General features: G+C 41.4%; 2 protein-coding genes across 5 annotated transcripts; both read left to right on the top strand.

The window, feature by feature from the left end:
• Positions 1–1261: 1261 nt before the first annotated feature.
• Positions 1262–6043, top strand: PCNA (proliferating cell nuclear antigen). Its single transcript, XM_052651003.1, has 6 exons — positions 1262–1662; positions 2746–2843; positions 2982–3049; positions 3777–3971; positions 5539–5662; positions 5753–6043. The coding sequence occupies exons 1-6, from the start codon at positions 1442–1444 to the stop codon at positions 5830–5832; spliced, it is 786 nt and encodes a 261-aa protein (XP_052506963.1). The 5' UTR covers positions 1262–1441; the 3' UTR covers positions 5833–6043.
• A 1475-nt stretch (positions 6044–7518) lies between these two features.
• TMEM230 (transmembrane protein 230) lies at positions 7519–16956 on the top strand. 4 transcript variants are annotated; one of them, XM_052650572.1, is made up of 5 exons: positions 7706–7727; positions 9603–9716; positions 10062–10140; positions 11016–11138; positions 14276–16956. In XM_052650572.1, the coding sequence occupies exons 2-5, from the start codon at positions 9694–9696 to the stop codon at positions 14414–14416; spliced, it is 366 nt and encodes a 121-aa protein (XP_052506532.1). In that variant the 5' UTR covers positions 7706–7727; positions 9603–9693; the 3' UTR covers positions 14417–16956. The 4 variants fall into 4 exon arrangements, with proteins under 4 accessions (XP_052506535.1, XP_052506533.1, XP_052506532.1 ...); XM_052650575.1 differs by lacking the exon at positions 10062–10140 and having other exon boundaries at positions 7519–7771; XM_052650573.1 differs by lacking the exon at positions 10062–10140 and having other exon boundaries at positions 7601–7727.
• Positions 16957–22841: the final 5885 nt, after the last annotated feature.

The raw sequence follows: 22841 nt of genomic DNA, 5'->3' as shown, positions 1-22841 counted from the left end.
TTTGATGAAATGCATCAATCTTTCGGCCGAGGAATACAAAAATTCCATGAACAGTATAAATAAAACCACATCCACACTATACATGATAGAAAGACTAAAGAATTCTACAGACCAAGGTAAAACATTAGAAGTAACTAAAAAGAAATGCTGTAAACAAAGGAAAAAAGAAACAAAGGGAGAATATTCATAATAGGGAGATGGTTAATATATGAAATGCTTTTAATCAATCAGAAAAAAGTTTAATAGAAAAAATACAAACATGCAATGGTCAAGAACTGTATGAAAGATACCCAATTTGCACCAGTCTTTTAATATGCAAATTGAAATTTCCACACAAACGAGCACAGATTTAAAAATTAGATTGCCAGTAACAGTTAGAAAAATTAGAGGCAAGGGGCATGCTCATAGTCTTGGCTGGAATGTAAATTACAATCTTTTAGAAGTCAACTTAGTTAACATTTATCAAAAATTTAATGCGTATGCTCCTCTATCCAACAATACTACTTCAAGGAGTTGCCCGAATTACAAGAGATTGGCAATTAGGTTAGGTTACATTTGTAGGATATGATGCCATCTTTTTAAGAGGTGCTAATAAACAAAACATGAACCTGGCATAAAATTAAGCATACTTTAGTAAGCACTTTGCTGAATTCTTTATGGCATGAACTCATTTTTGTTTTTTAAAAGATACATACTTGTAGAGGAAAAAAAACTTAGAAAGTTACGTAGAATAAATGATATCAATTTGTGTGTAGGTGGCGGAGGAGCTTTAAGAGCTGGTAGTAGGGAGATAACTTTTCTTGTTTTTTTAAATCATAACTGTACCTCCCTTCAAACAGCTAAAGAAAAGGTGGCTTTTCTTCCTAAAGAGTCAGACAAACCGATGCGACTGAGCACAGAGCCTGGATTTACGTTTCACTCAGGGCTGTAAATTTTCTACCCCTCAAGCGGGAGGCTGATGAGGCAGCACAGCGTCGCAGCTCATCGACCATTCCCGCCCAGCCTAGGACTGATTTTCACACTCACAAGGACTCCTCTTACGGGTGCCGGAACAGGACAAAACGGCCAAGACTCCAGCGCACGCCTATCTGCTGGGCCCCTGAAGCGCTACGCTCCTACCCCGCCCCCATACCTGCATCCTCCAATGGATGCTCGGGGTGGGGCGGCTTTCGTGCAGTGCAGGGACAGGATTGGCTTTACAGTCTCTCGGCCCAGGCAGCGGGAGGGCAGCGTGATGACGTATCAACAAGGGGCACGGAGACGTAGCGCGCTAGCAGACGCGGCAGTATTAAACGGCTGCAGGCGCGGCTAGCTGTTAGAGGCTTCTTTCGTCTCAGGCGTTCGTAATCGTGTTTCGCCTCTCGCTCTCATCCTCTGAAGCCTAAGCCGGTTACACATTCCTCACTCCTACCTGTAGCCGTGTCATTGCGACTCCGCCACCATGTTCGAGGCGCGCCTGGTCCAGGGCTCCATCTTGAAGAAAGTGCTGGAGGCACTTAAGGATCTCATCAATGAGGCCTGCTGGGACATCAGCTCAAGTGGCGTGAACCTACAGAGCATGGACTCGTCTCATGTCTCCTTGGTGCAGCTAACCCTTCGCTCCGAGGGCTTCGACACTTACCGCTGCGACCGTAACTTGGCCATGGGCGTGAACCTCACCAGGTGAGCTCCAAAGCCTCGGACATCCGGGCCATGGTCCGCTCCTACCTCTGGCTCTTGGCGCGAGCTCCTACGAGCCGGGCCCTCATTGGCTGGCGTGGGCCATCTGCGTCTTCTCATTGGCCTGCTGCGGAGTTGGGCGGGTGGCGGGACCCAGCAGAGCGCGCGGTTTGCAAAGCCCGCGCTGGCTGCAGCGCCAACAGCGAACCGGCTGTTTTCCGCGCCAAAGTCACAAAGCGTGTGGTGGCGGGAAAATGATGGACTTTGCGGTTTCAGGAAAAGACTGTTGCAGAACGCTTTGGTCGTTAAGTGCAAGCAACTTGGATGAGAAACCTTGGTCCTGGTTGACTTAAAGTGCCTTATAGTGTATCCTAGTTCTGTCACACTATCTAGGGACCAGAGTATTTCTTTTATTACTTCAAAGTTGCGGTGAGCACCCTAAGATCCTGGACTTGAAAATTTTCTCCAGGGCAATGGCGTTCAACTTTTGAACTACACATGTTTAAATCTTAAAGCTTATGATAAATACCCATAGTACATGCCGTGTACTTTAATAGGTTTATTAGATCATTTTTAAAGATAGTTGGCCCGATAATTTACTTCACCCACTCGAAATTCATAAAATGTTGTTCTTTTATTTATATCCAGAAGTGAAATTGCTTTTGGTATGTTGCGGGCCTTTTGGGTTTATACTGCCAGATTGCATTCCAGAGTGTCTGGACCGGCTTGCATATCCCCCGTGCAGTACGTTTTCCTAACTCACCAATCTGACAGATGGCGAACTGGTTAAGGGTTTCCCTGGTGGCTCACTGGTAAAGCATCACTTTGCCAATGCAGGAGATGAGGGTTCGATCCCTGGGTGGAAAAGATCCCCTGGAGAAAGAAATGGCAACCCACTCCAGTATTCTTGCCTGGAAAATCTCATGGACAGAGGACCCTGATAGGCTGCAGTCCAGGAGACACCACTTAGGCTCTAAACAACTGCAGCTAATGGTTAAAAGTGGTAACTCCTGATTTTAATTCCATTAGAAAACTAACGATCTTGAGAAGATGGTGTTTTAAAACCCTTTGTCTTATCTGTTCTAGCATGTCCAAAATATTAAAATGTGCTGGCAATGAAGACATCATTACCTTAAGGGCTGAAGATAATGCGGACACCTTGGCACTAGTATTTGAAGCTCCAAGTAAGTCCACCCTTCTACTGAGTTATGGCAGAGGAAACTAAAATGCAGTGTCAGTATTTCCCAAGTCTGATGACTGTAAAATATACCTCTTAGTTGTAAACTTACATGTTTTTCTTCAAATTTGCTTTCTTTTGGTAGATCAGGAAAAGGTTTCAGACTATGAAATGAAGTTAATGGATTTAGATGTTGAACAGCTTGGAATTCCAGTGAGTATCAAGTTTCTGATTGAGCATGCTGTACACGGTCATGATAGTTACATAACATATATTTATATAATAATTTAAAGCCTACTTCCTAGTAGAACTTTTCTCTATATCTGCTCATGTATATTCCAGAGTAGGGTATTTAGACTGACATATTTGTCATTTTATTAAATTATGGTGTTCTACAGTGGCTCATTGGTTTGAATTCATTGCTGCCAAGGACATATTTGCATTAACCTCTGCATCTTTTAAAAAAATTATTCCTAGAGTGCTTGATTTTTATTGAGATTTTAAAGCTATTTTAGCAGAAATTCATTATGGTTAGGTTTTATCAACATCAAAAGAAGATGTGTTCAGATGTTTACAATGCCGAACACGCTCTTGTTTTGGAAAGCAAACCTATTTGTGCTGTTACCATTTGTATGCCATATACTAATGTCTTCTTGATTTAGACCTCCTATAGAGTGATTAGCTGGAGGCTCTTGTTCCCTGGATAGTGCATTTACTTTTAAAAGTTTAAGTTCTAGTTGGTTTCTTAGTATGATGATGATTATTCTTTTTTATATCTGCATTTTTTTTTAGTAGAATGTTAAGAAATTGCACAATGAGTGATATTTCAGAGTAATCAGAAAATCTTGAATTGTGAGTTCTTGTTTAGATGTTGAATCTTCAGGAAGTGAGGGTGCCAAATCTTTCATTTCCATGACCTTTACATTTCTTTGTTTTATAGGAACAAGAGTATAGCTGTGTAGTAAAGATGCCTTCTGGTGAATTTGCACGTATATGCCGAGATCTCAGTCATATTGGAGATGCTGTTGTAATTTCCTGTGCTAAAGATGGAGTGAAATTTTCTGCAAGTGGAGAACTTGGAAATGGAAATATTAAATTGTCACAGACGAGTAATGTTGATAAAGAGGAGGAAGCTGTAAGTAGTTTTCAAGTAAACAAAATACTTTGAAGAATTACACTATGTTATGTCCTAGTTGGGTAAGGCTACTGTTTCAAAGTACCATAGACTGGGTCAGATTTGGTATCTGACGAGGGCCTGCTTCTTCATGTAGGAAGACAGCAGCCTCTTTAACCTGGTGAAAGGGGTAGGAGAGTTCTCTGGGGTCTCTAAAAGGCACTAATCCCATTCATGAGGAGTCTGCCTTCCTAACGTAAGCACCTCCCAAAGTCCCCTCCAATACCATCTTTTTGGAAATTTGGTTTTAATGTGAATTTGAAGGCGGGGGGCGGGGGGGGGGTGGACACATTCAGTCCATAGCAAGGTAATTACTAAGATTAAAGAAAGCTGTAAAGAAAAGCAATTTGTATTTTCAAGTAACTGATTTGTGAGAATTGAAAGACACTTTTGAAATCTGCAACTGATTTATAAATGCCATATAACTTAAATTTGTGAGAAGGGAACACAAATTCAGTGCAACCTTTATAGAACTACAGAACAATGAGTTTGTGTATCAGTCCCACACATACTCTTTTAAGAATATGATTGGGAGGCTACCCTTGGCTTTCTGGAGGTATTTACTATGTTTTTACCGAATAATTAAGCAACTCAATAAAAGGATCTGGTTGGGGGGGAAATCTAGCTCTTATGTAATCCTTATATATTAACTTTTAAATAAAGAGTCTAAATATATATATGTAATAAATATATATTAGTAACAAAACTCCAGGAGCTAATTTCTTTTATTCTAAATTACGTCTCATTTCCTTGTCAATCTTGAGTTTTGTTTTTCTCTCAGTAGTTCAGTAGTTAGGACTCCATGCTTTCACTGATGAGGGTGTGTTCAATCCCTGGTCTGGGAACTAAGATCTTGGAAGCTGTGAGGCACAGCCAGAAGTTTTAAAAGTTCACACATGAATATCTTACTGTTATTATAGCGTAAACATTTTATGACATCTAAGAAAATTTATGTTAAGGAATTTTTCAGTGTTCTGCTTCCCTTGTTATTTCAGTTTATTTGAATCAAGATTTTTAATAAGGTCCATATATTACAGTTCATTGGGATGTGCTTCTTAGGTTTCTTTTAGTCCATTGTTTCTCCGGTTTCAGTTTCCTTCTCTCCATTACAATTTCATTGGTTGAAGAAACTAAGTCATTTGTTATCAAATTTCCCAAAGTCTGGATTTTGCCCACTGAGTTCCTTATGTCAGTTAATATGTTCTTCAAATCCATTTTCTGATAGATACAGCTCTAGGGGCATGATGATTTTCAAGGTGTTTTGTTTGGAGATGGGAGGAGAATATTTTATAGATAATGGTGTGTCCCTCTGTAGGAGACATGAGGTATTTGGGTATCTTTGTGATTTTTATAAGCCATAATAAAGTTTGTCTATAATCATTAAGTCCTTAGGGTTTGCAGAATTATAATATATTAATATATTTTATTCCTTTATTTAGTAGCTGACTTTTTTAATGTATACTATCAATGAATGGATTGCAGTTTTCTTAATGTTGTTCAGTATAATGACTCTTGTTTTCTCCCTAAGGTTACCATAGAGATGAATGAACCAGTTCAGCTAACTTTTGCACTGAGGTACCTGAACTTCTTTACAAAAGCCACTCCACTGTCTCCTACAGTAACACTCAGTATGTCTGCAGATGTACCCCTTGGTAAGATAATAAACTTGTTGAATGTTGGTTTTGTAGGTAGTGTATGTGGTACTTCTCAATAATTAACTATGTTCTCCTGTTTTCTTTCAGTTGTAGAGTATAAAATTGCCGATATGGGACATTTAAAGTACTATTTGGCTCCCAAGATCGAGGATGAAGAAGGATCTTAGACATTCTTAAAATTCAAAGAAATAAAACTAAGCTCTTTGAGAACTGCTTCTGAGATGCCAGCACACACTTAAGTCTTTGTCTTTGTACCTCTGAGTACATATGTAGATACTGTTTTCTGTAAATAACTATTTTTTCTCCATTCTTTACAACTTGTTTAAAGAAAAGTGCAAATTCAAATCTGGTCTTGTTAACTGAGTAATACTTCTGCCTTACCTAGGAATAATCCTTATAGTTTTTATAAACAAAAGAGTTTTGACTCTAAATGTGTTTTAAGTATCGTTTTCAATTTAAATAAAAGTCATTTGAATTTAAGCATCATAGGACAGTGCCTTCATTTGGACTACAATGATTGCAAGTATCCTAAACAAGTTATAATTCAACCAGCTCTTTCATGTAACTGCTCTATTTTTTCAGTCTAAAGTATTCCAAATACAGTGAGTATTTTGGGGTGATTCATTTGCCAAACTTTGGTATTCTGACTTGAGCTCAAGAAATGAAAAGAGAGTAGAACACATATAATATTTTGTATTAGCAGAAACTAACACTTTACAGAAGCTTAATGTTTGCAAAGTTCAATGGCCTTTATAAGGTCACTTACAGGATTGTTGTAGGGCAGTGTTTTTTTTAGCCTAGGGAGCCTTGTACAGGAGTCTTGAAAATGATAGTAGGTCTGTGATAGGTCCCAAGAAGTATGTGCAAAAATAGTTTTTCTAGTGTAAGTACTTTTGGGAGGGGCAGGGGGGACTTATTCCCTTAAAGGATGAAAATGGTTTCCATGGGTGTCAGGAGTCAACCAAGAAAGTGAAAAAGGCCCAGCAATAATTGTGCTGCAAAGTCACATATTAAATTCTAGTTATCCGATGGTAGAACTCACTGTATCCAGTAGGTAAATTACCTTCCGGGTGTGTTGGGGAAGGAGACTTGACAGCAGAGGGGCCTGCTGGAAGATTTTGGAGTGAAAAAAATGTTTTATCTACACTGTGGTGATGTCTCCACTGCATTTGTCAAAAAAACTAACCCAATTGTACTTCAGTATATGTAAATTATACTTTAATAAAGCTTGACATTTTAAAGAGCTTTATGTATTGCAAAATGTACCTTGTGTGCAGCCCTCTTAATAGGGCCTGGCCTGAAGATGTGCAGGAAACTGAAGCACGGGAATGTAGGGTGCTACTCCAGAGTAGTGAGTGAGGTAGACGGTGGCAGAGACCGCTGCGCAGACCCCAGGAAAGGCAGCATTCCTTGGTCACACGGAGACCTCCAGCTTTCTGGAGCTTTGTCAGCTCAGCTTGTGCGTTTCGCAGCGCCACTGAGCTCCCTACACTGCCCGGGGGACCGGAAAGAAACACGTGGCCGGGTAGGCCTGGGCCTGACTGTGATCCAGGCGGCGCCGCTGCCTAGGAACCCACAGGTCCCGGCGGAAATGGTGGACAGCCAGCCCGGACTGCAGAGCCTTAGAAAACCCCACGGGGCCGCTCCGCTTGCGCAGCAGTAAGACCTGACGACTTGTGCGGGCCGCTGGAAAGAAAGCGGGCTTGAAACCGAAGAAACTAGAATGAGAAGGCGTCGCCCCCGTTGACGCCACTTCCGGCCCGCAGCCTCCAAAACACACGCCATTTCCGGCGTGTAGCCGGTCCGAGGCGGGGTGGCAGTTGGGGGAGGCCTCGGGCGCTCCAGCTGCCAACCGTGAGCAAGCTGTCCGTGCTCGGGCCCCGGATAAGGCGTGTGTGCTCCCTGGGCGGGAGCGGAAGCGGAAGCGCTCGCCTCAGGCTTTCGGCGCGGCCCAGACTGCGTTCTCCGCCGGTGAAGGCTGGAGTCCTCGGTGTGGAGCATTCACCTTCCCGGGGGACGGCTGGCCGCTTTCCTGAAAGCAGATTTTTCCATCTAAATTCACGTCAGTTCTTATTTCTCTTGCTGGCTGGGTCTGGAAGCGGACAGGGAAGTATTGTGGAGAGGCGCGTAGTGCGAAGCTGTGTGCTAAGTGCTATGCTTAAAAAATTCTTGCAGCATTCAAGTGCTGAAGAAATTTGGGGATTCCGGTGAGGCTGGTAAAAAAGCCTGTTGGGCAGGTACTCAGTAAACATTGCTTTACATTTTTCCTTTTCCCTCTTTTAGAATTGTTACTCTGCTACCAATAAGCAGTCGTCTGGTGTTCCTCACGCCATGCCTATTTTTATGTTTTGATGCAGTGTATGAATAGTTAATAGTATGTAAACTTTTAAAGACTGATACGAATCACAGGTGATTAAATGCTCTCAAAACCCCCCATTTATTGGTAGTTTGAACTTAAAGTTTTATAGAATTAAATTTAGATTATCGTGTAATCAGGATCACAACACTTAAAAACAATTTTTGACATAATTTGATCTAACCATTTTTGAAAAGCATATAAGAAAGCAAACTTTTATTTTTTCAGTACTTGATTTCTGTATCATTACAAAATTACTAAAAAGGAACAGGAGCGGTTAGCACCAGTTCCTTTATAATGCTAATTAGGTTGTCTGCAGGCCACTTAAAACAGCTCATTAATATTCAGAATTAAGTATATACAACCCACTCCAGTGTTCTTGCCTGGAGAATCCCAGGGACGGGGGAGCCTGGTTGGCTGCCGTCTATGGGGTCGCACAGAGTCGGACACGACTGAAGCGACTTAGCAGCAGCAAAGCGCATAGATATGTTTCACTTTTAGAAATCAAGTAACTTGATCAAAATAGGTTTACTTGTTTCATTCACATAACTTTGTGATTTTATGGAGGAAAAGTACACGAATTACAAATGTTTTTCAGTTTTATCTACTGTCTTTTAAGCTGGTGACATAATAGCCACGATTTCATTATAGGAGTCAACTTTGACTAGCTTGAACAAAAACCAAGCATTAATTCAGAGTTTTTTTGTTTTGTTTTTTATGTAGCTGAAGAAGGACCTGGAAAGTGAAATTGCTGCTTTCAGTGCTTGGGCTGAAGCAGTGCGTGCATGCTCAGTCACTCCAGTTGTGTTGGACTCTCTGCGACCCCAGGGACTGTAGCCCGCCAGGCTCCTCTGTCCTTGAGATTCTCTAGGCAAGAATACTGGAGTGGGTTGCCATGCCCTCTTCCAGGGGAACCTTACCAACCAGGGGACTGAGCTTGGGTCTCCTCCTTTGGACTCTACCCCTGAGCCAAGGAGGAAGCCCTCTGGGGTGGAGCAGAGAGACAGGCAAATCAGAGGACACTGGTATAATACTGGTAGCCAATAGCTTATCCAAATTTACAAAAACTTTTACAGATCTTTTGCGTTAAACGGATGATATCCATCAGAGGGAAATAGGCAAAATGCTGATGTGAATGTATTTCATTTCTCACCCTCTCTCCTCTGTCCTAGTCAAATTAGAGAATCACTTGTGTATATGCTCCCCTTTTTCTGAAAGCAGGGATGGGGGACAAGCAGTACTGTAGCAGAATGGTTGAAATGTCAGATGGATTTAAGTGACCACTGTTTCACCTACTCTCTTGTGACTTTGAAAAAATGAGGAGGCAGAGAAACATTAATGGCAAAATAAATATGAAGTCTGGTTCTTGGCAAATGTCTTGATTCTTACTCTACTAGGAGAAACTAGAGTAGAGGCATAATGAGAATGTTTTCATGTCAAAGGAATATCAGGCTCTAAGAGCAATGGAGCTTAAATCGCCAAATGCTAGTATAACACGGCAGCCCAGAACTCCAGTATGTATAACAAACACATTGTAGTAGCCTGCAGACAATAATACTTTTCTTTGTTTTCATACTGTAGCTGTGTCAGCGTGTTATGATGCCGTCTCGTACCAACCTGGCTACTGGAATTCCCAGTAGCAAAGTGAAATACTCAAGACTCTCTAGTACAGATGATGGCTACATTGACCTTCAGGTAAATGCAGAAAGGACCTGATGAGATTAGCTGGCTCTGTTGATGCTGAGTTAGCAGGGAGACCTTCCAGGTTTTGCTGATTGTTCCTAGGGATTAGAGGGAGCAGAAAAGAAACTGCTGAGTCTCTTTCAGCCATAGCCTGCAGAAAGAGGGACCTTGGCAGTTTCAAACCAATATAAATATTGTCCATTTCTGTGAAATTTTAGTTGTGATGCCAGAGTCTAATAGTTGCAAATTTTATTTAGTTTATCTGGAAATAATCAGATTATCTTGTTAAGCAGAATTTTTTAAAGACTGTGTTACCAGTTTGTTTACACTTCAGTCAAAACCAGTTCATTTTTTAAGGGAGAAACTCACTGCTAAAGCCAGCAGATTGTGGGAATCTTCCTTCTTTCCTGATGTCATGAGATCCAATTTATTAAAGGTATTCTTTGTGGCAAACAGTAAGTAAAACAGAGAATATTTTTTAAATGTTTGTCCTTCCTGATCATTGTTTATAAAGTGCTTAAGGGTGTAGCATCTCCTTTTGCCCATTTCCCTTTAGACTAGACTATTTTAGGTGGAACTAGGATCAAAGAAGTAGCAGGAACCCCATCCTTTTAAATAAGTATCAGTATAAAGAAATCAATTATTCTTTGTACTTTTGGGACCCACACTTGAAGGAGAGAGTTTTTTTTTTAAAGCAGGTTGGAAAAGCTTCCGGTCAGTTTGGTCACACACAAACATGAGCCAAACGTTAGAAGTTTGTCTTTGAGTGTTTTAACCTTGAATTGAACTTGTTAATAAGGCAGGTTACTTGCTCGGTGGATCAGGCAACTAATGCTTCAGAAAAAGTTGTTTTTAAAACCCTTGACCAGATGCCAACTTAACTTTGAATGCCAGAAATCATTTTTCTCTTTCTTACTTTTCCAGAGCTTGATGTTCATTCTTAATCCCTATAGATTAGTACATTCTTCCATGTGCAAAGGCATGTTTATTAAAAACGTGTAACATGAAGTGTCTTGTTTTTGTAAGAAAATGATTTTTTTAACAGTATAATGAGTGGTCTGTGAAATGAGACTAGAACTAGAAAAAATAACATTCTGCTGAGATTTCCTTACTCGAGTTATTGTTAGAGCAATAACTGGAGCTTCCTCTCCTGCAGTCCTTTCCCTTTCTCTCCCAGAGATGCAGTGGGTGGTAGGACTTACTTCAAGACACACTGAGATTGATTTTTCTTATCCTCCCTGCTTTAAAGTATCTGAGTCCTGTATATTCATAATGCTCTTCTTTGTCTTTTTTTGTTTGTTTCTCTTCCAGTTTAAGAAAAGCCCTCCTAAGATCCCATATAAGGCCATTGCGCTTGCTACAGTGCTGTTTTTGATTGGCGCCTTTCTCATTATCATAGGCTCCCTCCTGCTGGCAGGCTATATCAGCAAAGGGGTAAGCTGAGGGGCTTGTGGGATTTCCAGAAGATGTTTAAAATGTCAGCCACTCTGTTGTCTTATATCTAGTACAGCATATTTCAGAAGAAAGAAGAAAAGGTGGTTTTTGGGTTTTTTTAAAGATTTTGTTCTCAGACAACAAGATGTTTCTTCCTTTGAGCCTCAACAAACTTCTCTCACAGTTCCTATGAGGTGGGTATGGCAGGTGGGCAAATTTTCCCTCTGAGATGTGGGCAATTTTTCTACCATCATAGTTTGGAACAGCACAGCTGAGTCTAGCACTGAGGTTCCTGAGTGATAAAGTTTATAACTGGAGTGGGATGCTATTATTGTAACTTTGCAATGCCACAGACATACAACTGTAGTTAGTGTTTGGGCAAAAGCAGTGAGGCTTGTATAGGTCTGGGACCACTGACCAAGCCAAGACTTCTGGCTCATGGACCAGATTTGGTTCTTCAATTGGATTTGGTTGAAGTTCCTATTGAGCTTCAGTATACCTTAGAAACCGAAAGTGGTTTTTGGTGGTTCTTTCTCTTGGATTGTAAAGTAGTGGCAGTTAGTCTCTCAGTCTCTCTGTTAGCCTCTCAGTCATGTCCAACTCTTTGTGAACCCATGGACCGTAGCCCACCAGGCTGTTCTGTCTGTGGATTTCTCCAGGCAAGAATACTGGAGGATATTCTTCTCCAGGTGATTTTCCCAACCCAGAGATTGAACTGGGGTCTCCTTCATTGTAGGCAGATTCTCTACCATCTGAACCACCAGGGAAGCCCAATACAGATGCTTATACACAGCATCTAAGCTAATATTAACCATAGTTCACATCTGATCTTCAGCACACACCAGACCAGGGGCTGATGGTCACATTGCTTTGTATAGGGAACACAGCAAAGAGCTAAAACTGGGCATTATCCTTGGGAATTAGGAGTAGTAGACTGTCCCAATAAAATGGCTGCACATGGCTTTTGAGATATATATAAATTTGCTTTAGCTGTGTAGCAATTTGTCTTTAGCTATTTTAAAAGTATCATGTGGCTACCAGAGGCTGGCTTAGTGCTGTCTAAATCTGAACATTGAACCTCAGGACTGTGCCCTCAGTTAACTTTATTAATGATGTAAAAATTGAGAGTGGAGGTGAGATCACAAATAACACTTCACCTTGTGTAATTTATAAAAGACTATTTTATAAGTAAGGATAAAGGTGTTAACTAAGAAAATCACTTATTAGATTGTTTTGGTTTTTGGTTTGGTTTGGGGTTTTTTCACTTCTTATTGCAGACATTTCAAACAAAACAGAAGTAGATGAAATAACATAATGAACCCCCAGTATATATCCACAGCTGAACATCAACAGTTAGTGACCTTTTGTTTCATCTATACCCCCAACTTTTTTTTCCTATATATACTAAAGCAAATACCAGATTTACAGTTGCTGGTAAATTATTATTAAGTGTGCATCTTCAGTATGCCTCTCTAACAGTTTTTACATAGATCTAGGAGTATTGTCTTAGTACAATTTACCTTGTTTTTCTATTCCTCTTTTTCTTGTGTACTGATAGATTTAGGAACTTGCTTAGATTTAGATCACCTTTAGTTTTCTTTTAAAAAGAATATTTCATAGGGATGCTGTGTGTTTGCTATTACACGTGGGTTCTCAAAGCCTTTAATAGTTTTTCTTGCTTTCTGGCTCAGCATGTTATCCCAGGCCCATCTGTATATTCCCTGTCCCCCAACTTTTAAACAGCCATTTCACTAAGGAGCTCTGGTTTCTTTATGGGAAGTAGATTTAGAGCTCACAAACTGGGCATTAATGATGCCATTACTGTTGGTTTTCATTTTTTCTAGGCTTTCTCAGAGACAGAATTAGGAAATAAGTATCCTTTAGAAAACAGGGAAATATTGTATAGACATTGATCTGACCAAAAAGTTCTTCTGGGTTTTTCCAAAACATCTTACCAAAAAACCTAAATGAACTTTTTGGCCAATCTAATACGTCATAATAGCTGTAGTATTAGATATTTCCCAGGCAAGTTTAAGATTACAGTTTGAACTTAATTTCTAAAAGTAATTGGAGAAGGAAATGGCAACCCACTCCAGTATTCTTGCCTGGAGAATCCCAGGGACAGAGGAGCCTGGTGGGCTGCCGTCTATGGGGTCGCACAGAGTCGGACACGACTGATGCGACTTAGCAGCAGCAGCAGCAACAGTTTAAAAGTAACAGTAGTATTAATGCTAAGTAAAAGAAGGCTGAACGCACTGTAAGTTTTCTTAGCAACTCTTTTAATCCTTAGGATATATCTCCTTAGGGATGTACAGTCGAAATCCTGAAAAAAATAAACAGAAAAGTAGAAAATGTAAAATAAGATAATAGAAATAGCACCAACTATGTCAATTGTGAAAGTTGTAGACCATCAATTTTAATGTTCAAATAATCCCCTTCAGAAGTTCTCTCCCTTTGATTTTAAGCTTGCATTTATCGTCATTGTGTGCCAGCTGGGGCTACTTCCTTCACATGTATCAATCCCCTCATTTAATTTCCACCATAACTATATGAGGTAAATAATCCTATTTCAGTTTTGAATGAAACAGCCTGTCAGTATCTGTTAAAAGCAGATCTTTACAGATTGTGTTGTGGTGGTTTAGTCACTCAGTCGTGTCCAACTATTGTGACCCCATGGCAGTAGCCTGCCAGAATCCATGGGATTCTCCAGGCAAGAATACTGGAGTGGGTTGCCATTTCCTTCTCCAGGGGATCTTCCCAACCCAGGAATCAAACCCAGGTCTCCTGCATTGCAGGCAGATTCTTTATCAACTGTGCTACGAGGAAAATCCAGATTGTGTTATAATAAGGGACGAAAAACAAGGCTCAGAGTTTGGTATATTCACAACTAAAAATTTTAAAGGAGTAAAAGCCAAAATATCTGTGGATGAACATGAATAATTTCTTTATAATTTTAGTACTTTGCAGTTTTTCTGCAATTGTTAAAGAGACAAAGAGATGTAAACCTTTTCTCTTGGTAGTGTACTTCCCAAAGCTCTGAAAAGTATATGATAACTGATTTATGAATTGGACCCGTGACTTTATTTTACTATTTAATAACTTGCGTGGTAGTAATGTTTGCTTCCTTCTGCCACCAGGGGGCAGACCGGGCTGTTCCTGTCCTGATCATTGGCATCCTGGTGTTCCTGCCAGGATTTTACCACCTGCGCATCGCCTACTATGCATCCAAAGGCTACCGGGGATACTCCTATGATGACATTCCAGACTTTGATGACTAGCACCCACCCCAGCCCTGAAGAAAAGAGTCACAGATGGAACTGAGCCCAGCTTTAAGACATTGAGCAGAAACTATGACTAAGGGCTAAGGAGTTCTGCAGTTTGCAGATGTTTAACAAAACAGTGGCCAGATTTTATAGGTCCATCCTGAAAGATGTTAACTAAGCTCACAAGTAACTGTCATTCGGGCATTCTCTTATTTTTCATTTTCTGGCCCTGGCAAAAAGCTCCTGACAAAGTTCCGAATGAATATGCATCATGGGAGAATAGCAATTAATTGTATGGGAAAGTGGGAGGTTATTCTATAGTGGAAAGTGTTCTGCCACACCCTTTTTAGAGCTGAGCATTCTTTTAACTAGTCCTCATGGTCAGAATGTTCTTATGGAAAATGGAAGAATGCGATATGTCAGATTTCTTATTACTAAGTAATTTATTTTGAAAATAAGTGTCTTCTCCCCATACTCTTTAACTCTGTGTTCCAGGGGAAGACCTTGGCACAATCAAATATCAGTGTGGTGCATCTATAATATTTTTTACTTGCTTTCTTACTAACAACTAGGAATTAGCAAATTTTCAAAATGTAAACACTTTTCTCTGTACACCAATCCTTGGCCAGCTCTGATCTGGCTCACTGATAGGTTGGCCAGCATATAATTTGGATCATTCTGTCCTGTGTAGATCAAAATGTTCTTACACTATACCTTTATGGACTAGACTTTTGGCTGCTTCCTAAGGAAAAAATGTAGACTAATGGTTATTATTTAGAGTTTATAATCCTGTTGTTAGCACCCTGTATTAATGTCATTCTGCTGAAGATTTTAAGAACTGGCCTGGATCTCTAGAGGACTGGATTGGCTTGATCTGCCTCCTAGCCTGCAAAAAGTAACTTGTATTCAAAAGAAATTAAAATGTCAAAATCTAAATCCTAGACTTAAAAATTAATTTTAACCTATTTTAGAAAACAGTTTAATGATTATATGGCTTTGATCTCAATCCCCAGGACAACCTTCAGTTTTAGTTAACTAGCATTGTGCTTAGACTGCTTTCTAGTCATTGTTTTATTCTGAAGTCAGAGCTGTAGTTTTTCCAGTAGTCATGTATGCATATGAGAGTTGAACTATGAAGAAAGCTGAGTGCCAAAGAATTGATGCTTTTGAGCTGTGGTGTTGAAGAAGACTCTTGAGAATCCCTTGGACTGCAAGGAGATCCAACCAGTCAATCTTAAAGGAAATCAGTCCTGAATATTCATTGGAGGGACTGATGCTGAAGCTGAAACTCCAATACTTTGGCCACCTGATGCAAAGAACCAACTCATTGGAAAAGACCCTGATGCTGGGAAAGATTGAAGGTGGGAGGAGAAGGGGATGACAGAGGATGAGTTGGTTGGATGGCATAACTGATGCAATGGAGTTTGAGTAGGCGCCAGGAGTTGGTGATGAACAAGGTGGCCTGGCAAGCTACAGTCCATGGGGTCGCAGAGAGTTGGACACGACTAAACTGAATGAATGGATTTGGATGATTATAAGGCTAGAAGTGCCATTGGCTGAGATTTGAAGGGCTGTAGGTAAAGTGTTATTGGGGAAGATGAGTTCAGCTTCAGATGTATTAAATTTAGATGTCTACTTGACATCCAGGTGGAAATACTGAGTAGGTAATTGTAATATGCAGTTTGGAGTTTGGGAAGGGAGTCAAAACTATAGTTAAAATTTGGGAGTCAGTGTTCGGGTGGTATCTAAGAGCTGTTACACCCTCACAGTGGGCACAAATGGGGGGAAGAAATCTAGTTTAAGACTCAGGAAATGAGGGACAGTGAGAGGGTGACCTGAAGCAGCCACCAAGGTTAGGTGCATTTGGTAATGGGAGAGTAGGCTGGGGAGCACAGTAGTCTAAAATTCTGGGGCTGTGACAGTGAAAATATGAGGAGATATATAAAGCTTAGTATCCTTGGTAATGTTTGCAAAGCTAAGAACCAGAAGGTTTTGGCCAAACTAAATTATTTGGCCATTTTTTAAGGGTAATGATAGTGCTAATAAGGGGGAAAAAATTAAAATGGAATGAAGGGGGGAGTAAACAGCCAGTTCCCAAGGTTGTCTAGGTAAGTTTCTTGTATGCCTTTCTAGAAATGTTCTAAGCACTATCTGTATCTGTTTTTCAAAAAAAACTGACTCCCATTCTATAGTTCTATAAATTTTTTCCCTACATACTCAGTTTTGTGTTCTTTCTATATCCCAGAGATGAGCCACATTTCTTTCTAATGCACATCATATGTATAGTTTTCCAAGTTGTGCATGTAGTCGTAGGGTGCTAAGAACAGAGACCATAAAAGTCAGATTCCCGGAGTGGTAGTCATATCTTCAATGCCCTGAGGAGTGGTCTTTGCTATTGTATGTGAACATTCAGGTTCATAATCTCATGCTGTAATTGGAATTGTTACAGAAGTACTTTTTATTAAACCAAACTCAGACTTTATGTAACTATGCAATGACAGTAATGGTATATTCTTGTGCTTTATAGAAAATGTATAAACCTCCATAATAATGGTCAGCATTTCTTGACCGCTTTGCCAAATGTTGTGCCAGGCAATTTCATTACATGTTTCTGCTTTACTTCAATATTTAGGAAAACCCTGAATTGAGAAAGATTCTTAGATAAAAAGTTGATATTTGGGACTCACATTTAAGCAAAGTGTGCCCTAGATTTATAAAGATTTTCTTATTTGCAACAGCAGTTATGCCTCTCATTAGTCATTTCCAAGGCTAAAAATCCTCCCCAGTTGTATCAGCTGTTCTGTTAATACATATGATGGCAGTTTTGGGCCCGTTCTCTCTGGATAAGCTTTACCCGGTCAGTGTGCCAGAAGCATGTTGGTTCTTCTTTCTGCCAGGAATTTGTAGGTGCTGAGTATTACAGGAAAAGATAAGGCTTGGTCAGTGAGGAGCAGAGGTTGGCCAGAATTGTTTTAAAAATGGAAAAGTTCAGCTGAACTTGATTTGGGGCTTTTCTTGGGGAAAAAAAGTCAACAGATTTTTCTTGCCCAGAGGCAACCAATGGGAGCAAAATAGTAAGTGAAGCAGCTTTGAGCAGAATTGTCCAATTCACTGCAGTCCCCACCATTGCTTGGTTTCTTTTGTATCAAACCTGTTAGTTTTCTTCATTAAGGGCAAAGAGTGTATCCTACAGTTCGACAAAGTCTAATACAGTGCTTGTGGGCATTTAGGTTTATTGAATGACGAACCAGCACATTTCTGCGCCAGGATGCAGTGTTTTGAGGTAAAACAGATGGGCTGGTATTGTTTCATTCAGTTTGCTAAATGACTCTCCAGCTGCCAGGGAGGCCGGCTATTCTGTAGACAGATTTGATACTACCTGGTGAGTCAAGTCTGCTTGGCAACCTCTGCTCAGGCCAGTGAGCCCAGTTCACAACCACCTCCAAGTCCCCTCTTCCAGGTTGTGCCCAGAGGAGCCTCCATTACTGTGTACAGTGAGGGAGGCAGTTAAAGGGACAAGAATAGCTTTGACTCTGCTGACCTTCACAGGGCCATTAACCAAGTCAGTTCACCTTATTTGCTTTGCTCTGTTGTCTAAATTCTATCCTAAGGCTTCTTTCCTGGATTCAGTCCCACAGGCTCCTAGCCTCACAGTGTGTAGTTCAATTATGGTTTAATGCCAGCATGGGATGGGTATAGACTGTGTCTCATTTGCCACAAGGTATTGCCCAAATTTCTTCTGGACCCTCAGTTTCCTTATAACATAGGGATAAACCAGTTCCTTATAACGTGGGGATAAACCAGCTCTATAGGGTTCCTACCCCATAGGGGAATTGTGTTGCTGTTGAGTTGCTCAGTCCTGGCCACCTCTTTTGTGACCCCGTGTACAGTAGCCTGCCAGGCTCTTCTGTCCATGGGATTTCCCAGACAATACTGGAGTGGGTTTCCATTTCCTACTCCATGGGATCTTCCCAACCCAGGGATTAAACCCGTGTCTCCTGCATTGGCACGTGCATTCTTTGTCACTGAACCACCAGAGAAGCCCAGGGTAATTGTGAGGATTAAAGAAAACAATGTGGGAGGGTGTTTCACATAGAGCCTGGCACCCAGTAAGTGGAAGCTGCTGTTTGAGAGTGAAGACGTTCACTCCTTTGGCTACAGGGAGTAGTGCTGGGAATGAAACGGAGAGGAGAGAGCCTATCTTATCCCTGAGGCGAACCTGGGAAAACTGTTTCATGGTGGACTGAACCCAGAGCCAGGGTGCAGAGCCAGCGTGGCAGTCCTGCCCCCTTCCCTGACAGCTGCCTGTGGGAGGGGGTGAGGAGGCCTCCAGCCCCCACTCTTCTCCAGCATATAGTTGCTCTGGTCCTGCTCTGGTTGAACACAAGGGGAAGGAAAGGCATCCCACTGTAACCAACACACGGACCGCCAGAGACCCTGCAAGGAAGGCTGTGCAGATGAGGTGATGCAGCTGGAGAGCACCATTGAACCACCTCTCCCTAGAGCCTGTGACCTCTTCCTCCCATGGTCCCTGTTGGACCTCTTTTCTTCCTGCACTTTCACTTCTCAGTCTTGCCCCCTTGTTATTCAAAGTGTGCTCTGTGGACCACCAGCATCAGCAGTGTCCTAGAGCTTGTTGGGTATGAAGAATCTTGGGCCTGCCTCAGACTTCTAAATCAGAACCTGCATTCCAACAAGACCTCCTGGGAGTCATTGCCTTGTCAGTGCCTGAAGAGCACTGATCTGGGGTGTCCCATGCCTCAGTCCATCCCCTGCCTTTAGGACTGGACCTCCTCTGGTAGTGCCAATAGTTAGGGATAGAGGGTACCCAAAGGGTAGCCCCTCCTCCATCCACCGTTATTCTCTAGCTAAATAGTAACCCCCTGGGTCTTGGGAAAGCTTCACACAAGTGGCACAGAAACAGTGCAGGAAAGCTTTGTGAAGATTCGTTTTTGTGAGCAGTGAGAAACCAAAACGGGAAAATTCCCACAGATGGGGAGGGTCCATGGCAGGAGTGGAAGCACACTTTGGTGCTCTGAAGGCCAGGAGAAGGGACAACATATACTTTATGATCTAATTAGAGACAGGATGTTTTGTGTTGATCTCTGGGGGAAGCCAAGCTGGTGGTTAAGAAATTTTCTCTGAGCACTGAGTTGCTGACTTTCCTCCCTGTCTCAATGGGTCTCTGATGCCTCCAGTCTTTCATTGCTCTCACTAACATGGAAAGAGCCAACTAGAAAATGCTCCAGTCTGGGAGATAAAAGTTCTTGGCCAAGATGCTAATCCTTCAGAAGGGTTGTCTCTCAGATTGATGTCCACTGAGTTTGCTCTAAGATCACCACCCAGGACCACTATCCCCAAACAACTGAAAAGATGGCAGCAGCAAACTCACCATCAGCCTAGGAGGGTTTATGGCCTGGCCGAGTTGAGACAATAACTCATCCTGGCTGGGAGGGATGACCTTGTGGAACTGGTGGTTAGTTAGATCTCTCTGGACATAGTTCCCTGCTCCTGCCCCTGGACCATGATCTGAACATTTTAGCTGAGAGCTCTAAGTTTCTGCTTGTTAGGGATGTCAGAAAATGACAAGTATTTTCCCTACCTAATGGAGAGTGAAACCACAGTGAGACCAAAAGAGCCGTGGAATGATGCTGGCCCTAGGTCAAGCTCATTCTGAATACTGACTCAAAGTGGTATTCCATTGTGTTGCTCTCCCAGGTGTTTGCATCCTGCCTCCAACAAGGAGCCAGGGAGTCTCCTCTCTCCTCCAGTCTCATCTCATTAATTGGTAATAAGGAAGTTAACTCCTCAAAATACAGAGATACAGATTTTGCAATCTAGAAAAACAAGGCAGGCACAAGGTCTATGAAAGTCACATACAATGTTGGCAGAGTGAAACCACATTTACTAAGTAAGGCTCAGGTCACCAAAACTTGAAAACTAAGAGTACTTTGGAGGCAAAATGTGTCATTACTAAAACAACTTGAACATTAGCCAGAAAAGTAGACCACAAGCTTTGAAAACAAATCTATCCTTTTTTTTTTCTTGGCTGTACCATGCAACTTACAGGATCTTAGTTTCCCAACCAGAGACTGAACCTGGGCCATGGAAGTGAAAGCACTGAGTCTTAACCACTGGACCTACAGGGAATACCCAAGTCCATCTTGATACAATTAGGTCTTCCATGAGTCTTATTGGTCTTACCCAAGTAAGATGGTAGGTGTTGCAAGAGGGCATCAGATGACAGACACACTGAAACCATACTCACAGAAAACTAGTCAATCTAATCACACTAGGAACACAGCCTTGTCTAACTCAATGAAACCAAGCCATACCTGCGGGGCAACTCAAGACGGGTGGGTCATGGTGGAGAGATCTGACAGAATGTGGTCCACTGGAGAAGGGAATGGCAAGCCACTTCAGTATTCTTGCCTTGAGAACCCCATGAACAGTATGAAAAGGCAAAATGATAGGATACCAAAAGAGGAACTCCCCAGGTCATTAGGTGCCCAATATGCTACTAGAGATCAGTGGAGAAATAACTCCAGACAGAATGAAGGGATGGAGCCAAAGCAAAAACAATACCCAGTCGTGGATGTGACTGGTGATAGAAGCAAGATCCGATGCTGTAAAGAGCAATATTGCACAGGAACCTGGAATGTCAGGTCCATGAATCAAGGCAAATTGGAAGTGGTCAAACAAGAGATGGCAAGAGTGAACGTTGACATTCTAGGAATCAGTGAACTAAAATGGACTGGAATGGGTGAATTTAACTCAGATGACCATTATATCTACTACTGCAGGCAAGAATCCCTCAGAAGAAATGGAGTAGCCATCATGGTCAACAAAAGAGTCCGAAATGCAGTACTTGGATGCAATCTCAAAAACGACAGAATGATCTCTGTTCGTCTCCAAGGCAAATCATTCAATATCACAGTTATCCAAGTCTATGCCCCAACCAGTAATGCTGAAGAAGCTGAAGTTGAACGGTTTTATGAAGACCTACAAGACCTTTTAGAACTAACAGCCAAAAAAGATGTCCTTTTCATTATAGGGGACTGGAATGCAAAAGTAGGAAGTCAAGAAACATCTGGAGTAACAGGCAAATTTGGCCTTGGAATGCGGAATGAAGCAGCGCAAAGACTAATAAGAGTTTTGCCAAGAAAATGCACTGGTCAAAAAAAAGAAAAAAAAAAAAAAAGAAAATGCACTGGTCATAGCAAACACCCTCTTCCAACAACACAAGAGAAGACTCTACACATGGATATCACCAGATGGTCAACACCGAAATCAGATTGATTATATTCTTTGCAGCCAAAGATGGAGAAGCTCTATAGAGTCAACAAAAATAAGACCAGGAGCTGACTGTGGCTCAGATCATGAACTCCTTATTACCAAATTCAGACTCAAATTGAAGGAAATAGGGAAAACCGCTAGACCATTCAGGTATGACCTAAATAAAATCCCTTATGATTATACAGTGGAAGTGAGAAATAGATTGAAGGGCCTAGATCTGATAGATAGAGTGCCTGATGAACTATGGACTGAGGTTCGTGACATTGTACAGGAGACAGGGATCAAGACCATCCCCATGGAAAAGAAATGCAAAAAAGAAAAATGTGTCTGGGGAGGCCTTACAAATAGCTGTGAAAAGAAGAGAGGCAAAAAGCAAAGGAGAAAAGGAAAGATATGAGCATCTGAATGCAGAGTTCCAAAGAATAGCAAGAAGAGATAAGAAAGCCTTCTTCAGCGATCAATGCAAAGAAATAGAGGAAAACAACAGAATGGGAAAGACTAGATATCTCTTTAAGAAAATTAGAGATACCAAGGGAACATTTCATGCAAAGATGGGCTCGATAAAGGACAGAAATGGTCTGGAAGTAACAGAAGCAGAAGATATTGAGAAGAGGTGGCAAGAATACACGGAAGAACTGGACAAAAAAGATCTTCACGACCCAGATAATCAGGATGATGTGATCACTAATCTAGAGCCAGACATCTTGGAATGTGAAGTCAGTGGGCCTTAGAAAGCATCACTACGAACAAAGCTAGTGGAGGTGATGGCATTCCAGTTGAGCTGTTTCAAATCCTGAAAGATGATGCTGTGAAAGTGCTGCACTCAATATGCCAGCAAATTTGGAAGACTCAGCAGTGGCCACAGGACAGGAAAAGGTCATTTTCTTTCCAATTCCAAAGAAAAGGCAATGCAAAAGAATGCTCAAACTACCACACAATTGCACTCATCTCACGTCCTAGTAAAGTAATGCTCAAAATTCTCAAAGCCAGGCTTCAGCAATACATGAACCGTGAACTCCCTGATGTTCAAGCTGGTTTTAGAAAAGGCAGAGGAACCAGAGATCAAATTGCCAACATCTGCTGGATCATGGAAAAAGCAAGAGAGTTCCAGAAAAACATCGATTTCTGCTTTCTTGACTATGCC

Source organism: Budorcas taxicolor, chromosome 13 (genome assembly GCF_023091745.1).
Source record: "Budorcas taxicolor isolate Tak-1 chromosome 13, Takin1.1, whole genome shotgun sequence".
NCBI classification, from domain to species: domain Eukaryota; kingdom Metazoa; phylum Chordata; class Mammalia; order Artiodactyla; family Bovidae; genus Budorcas; species Budorcas taxicolor.
The sequence above is the reverse complement of the archived record's forward strand: the minus strand, read 5'-3'. Positions and strand labels throughout refer to the sequence as shown.

Bases quoted from the DNA above. Each gene is read 5' to 3' on its own strand.
- PCNA (XM_052651003.1), top strand. From the start codon at position 1,442: ATGTTCGAGGCGCGCCTGGTCCAGGGCTCCATCTTGAAGAAAGTGCTG. The intron at 2,844-2,981 runs GTAAGTCCACCC...TTCTTTTGGTAG, and splicing joins ACTAGTATTTGAAGCTCCAA to ATCAGGAAAAGGTTTCAGAC. The intron at 3,972-5,538 runs GTAAGTAGTTTT...TTTCTCCCTAAG, and splicing joins TTGATAAAGAGGAGGAAGCT to GTTACCATAGAGATGAATGA.
- TMEM230 (XM_052650572.1), top strand. From the start codon at position 9,694: ATGATGGCTACATTGACCTTCAG. The intron at 10,141-11,015 runs GTATTCTTTGTG...TTTCTCTTCCAG, and splicing joins TGAGATCCAATTTATTAAAG to TTTAAGAAAAGCCCTCCTAA. The intron at 11,139-14,275 runs GTAAGCTGAGGG...TTCTGCCACCAG, and splicing joins CAGGCTATATCAGCAAAGGG to GGGGCAGACCGGGCTGTTCC.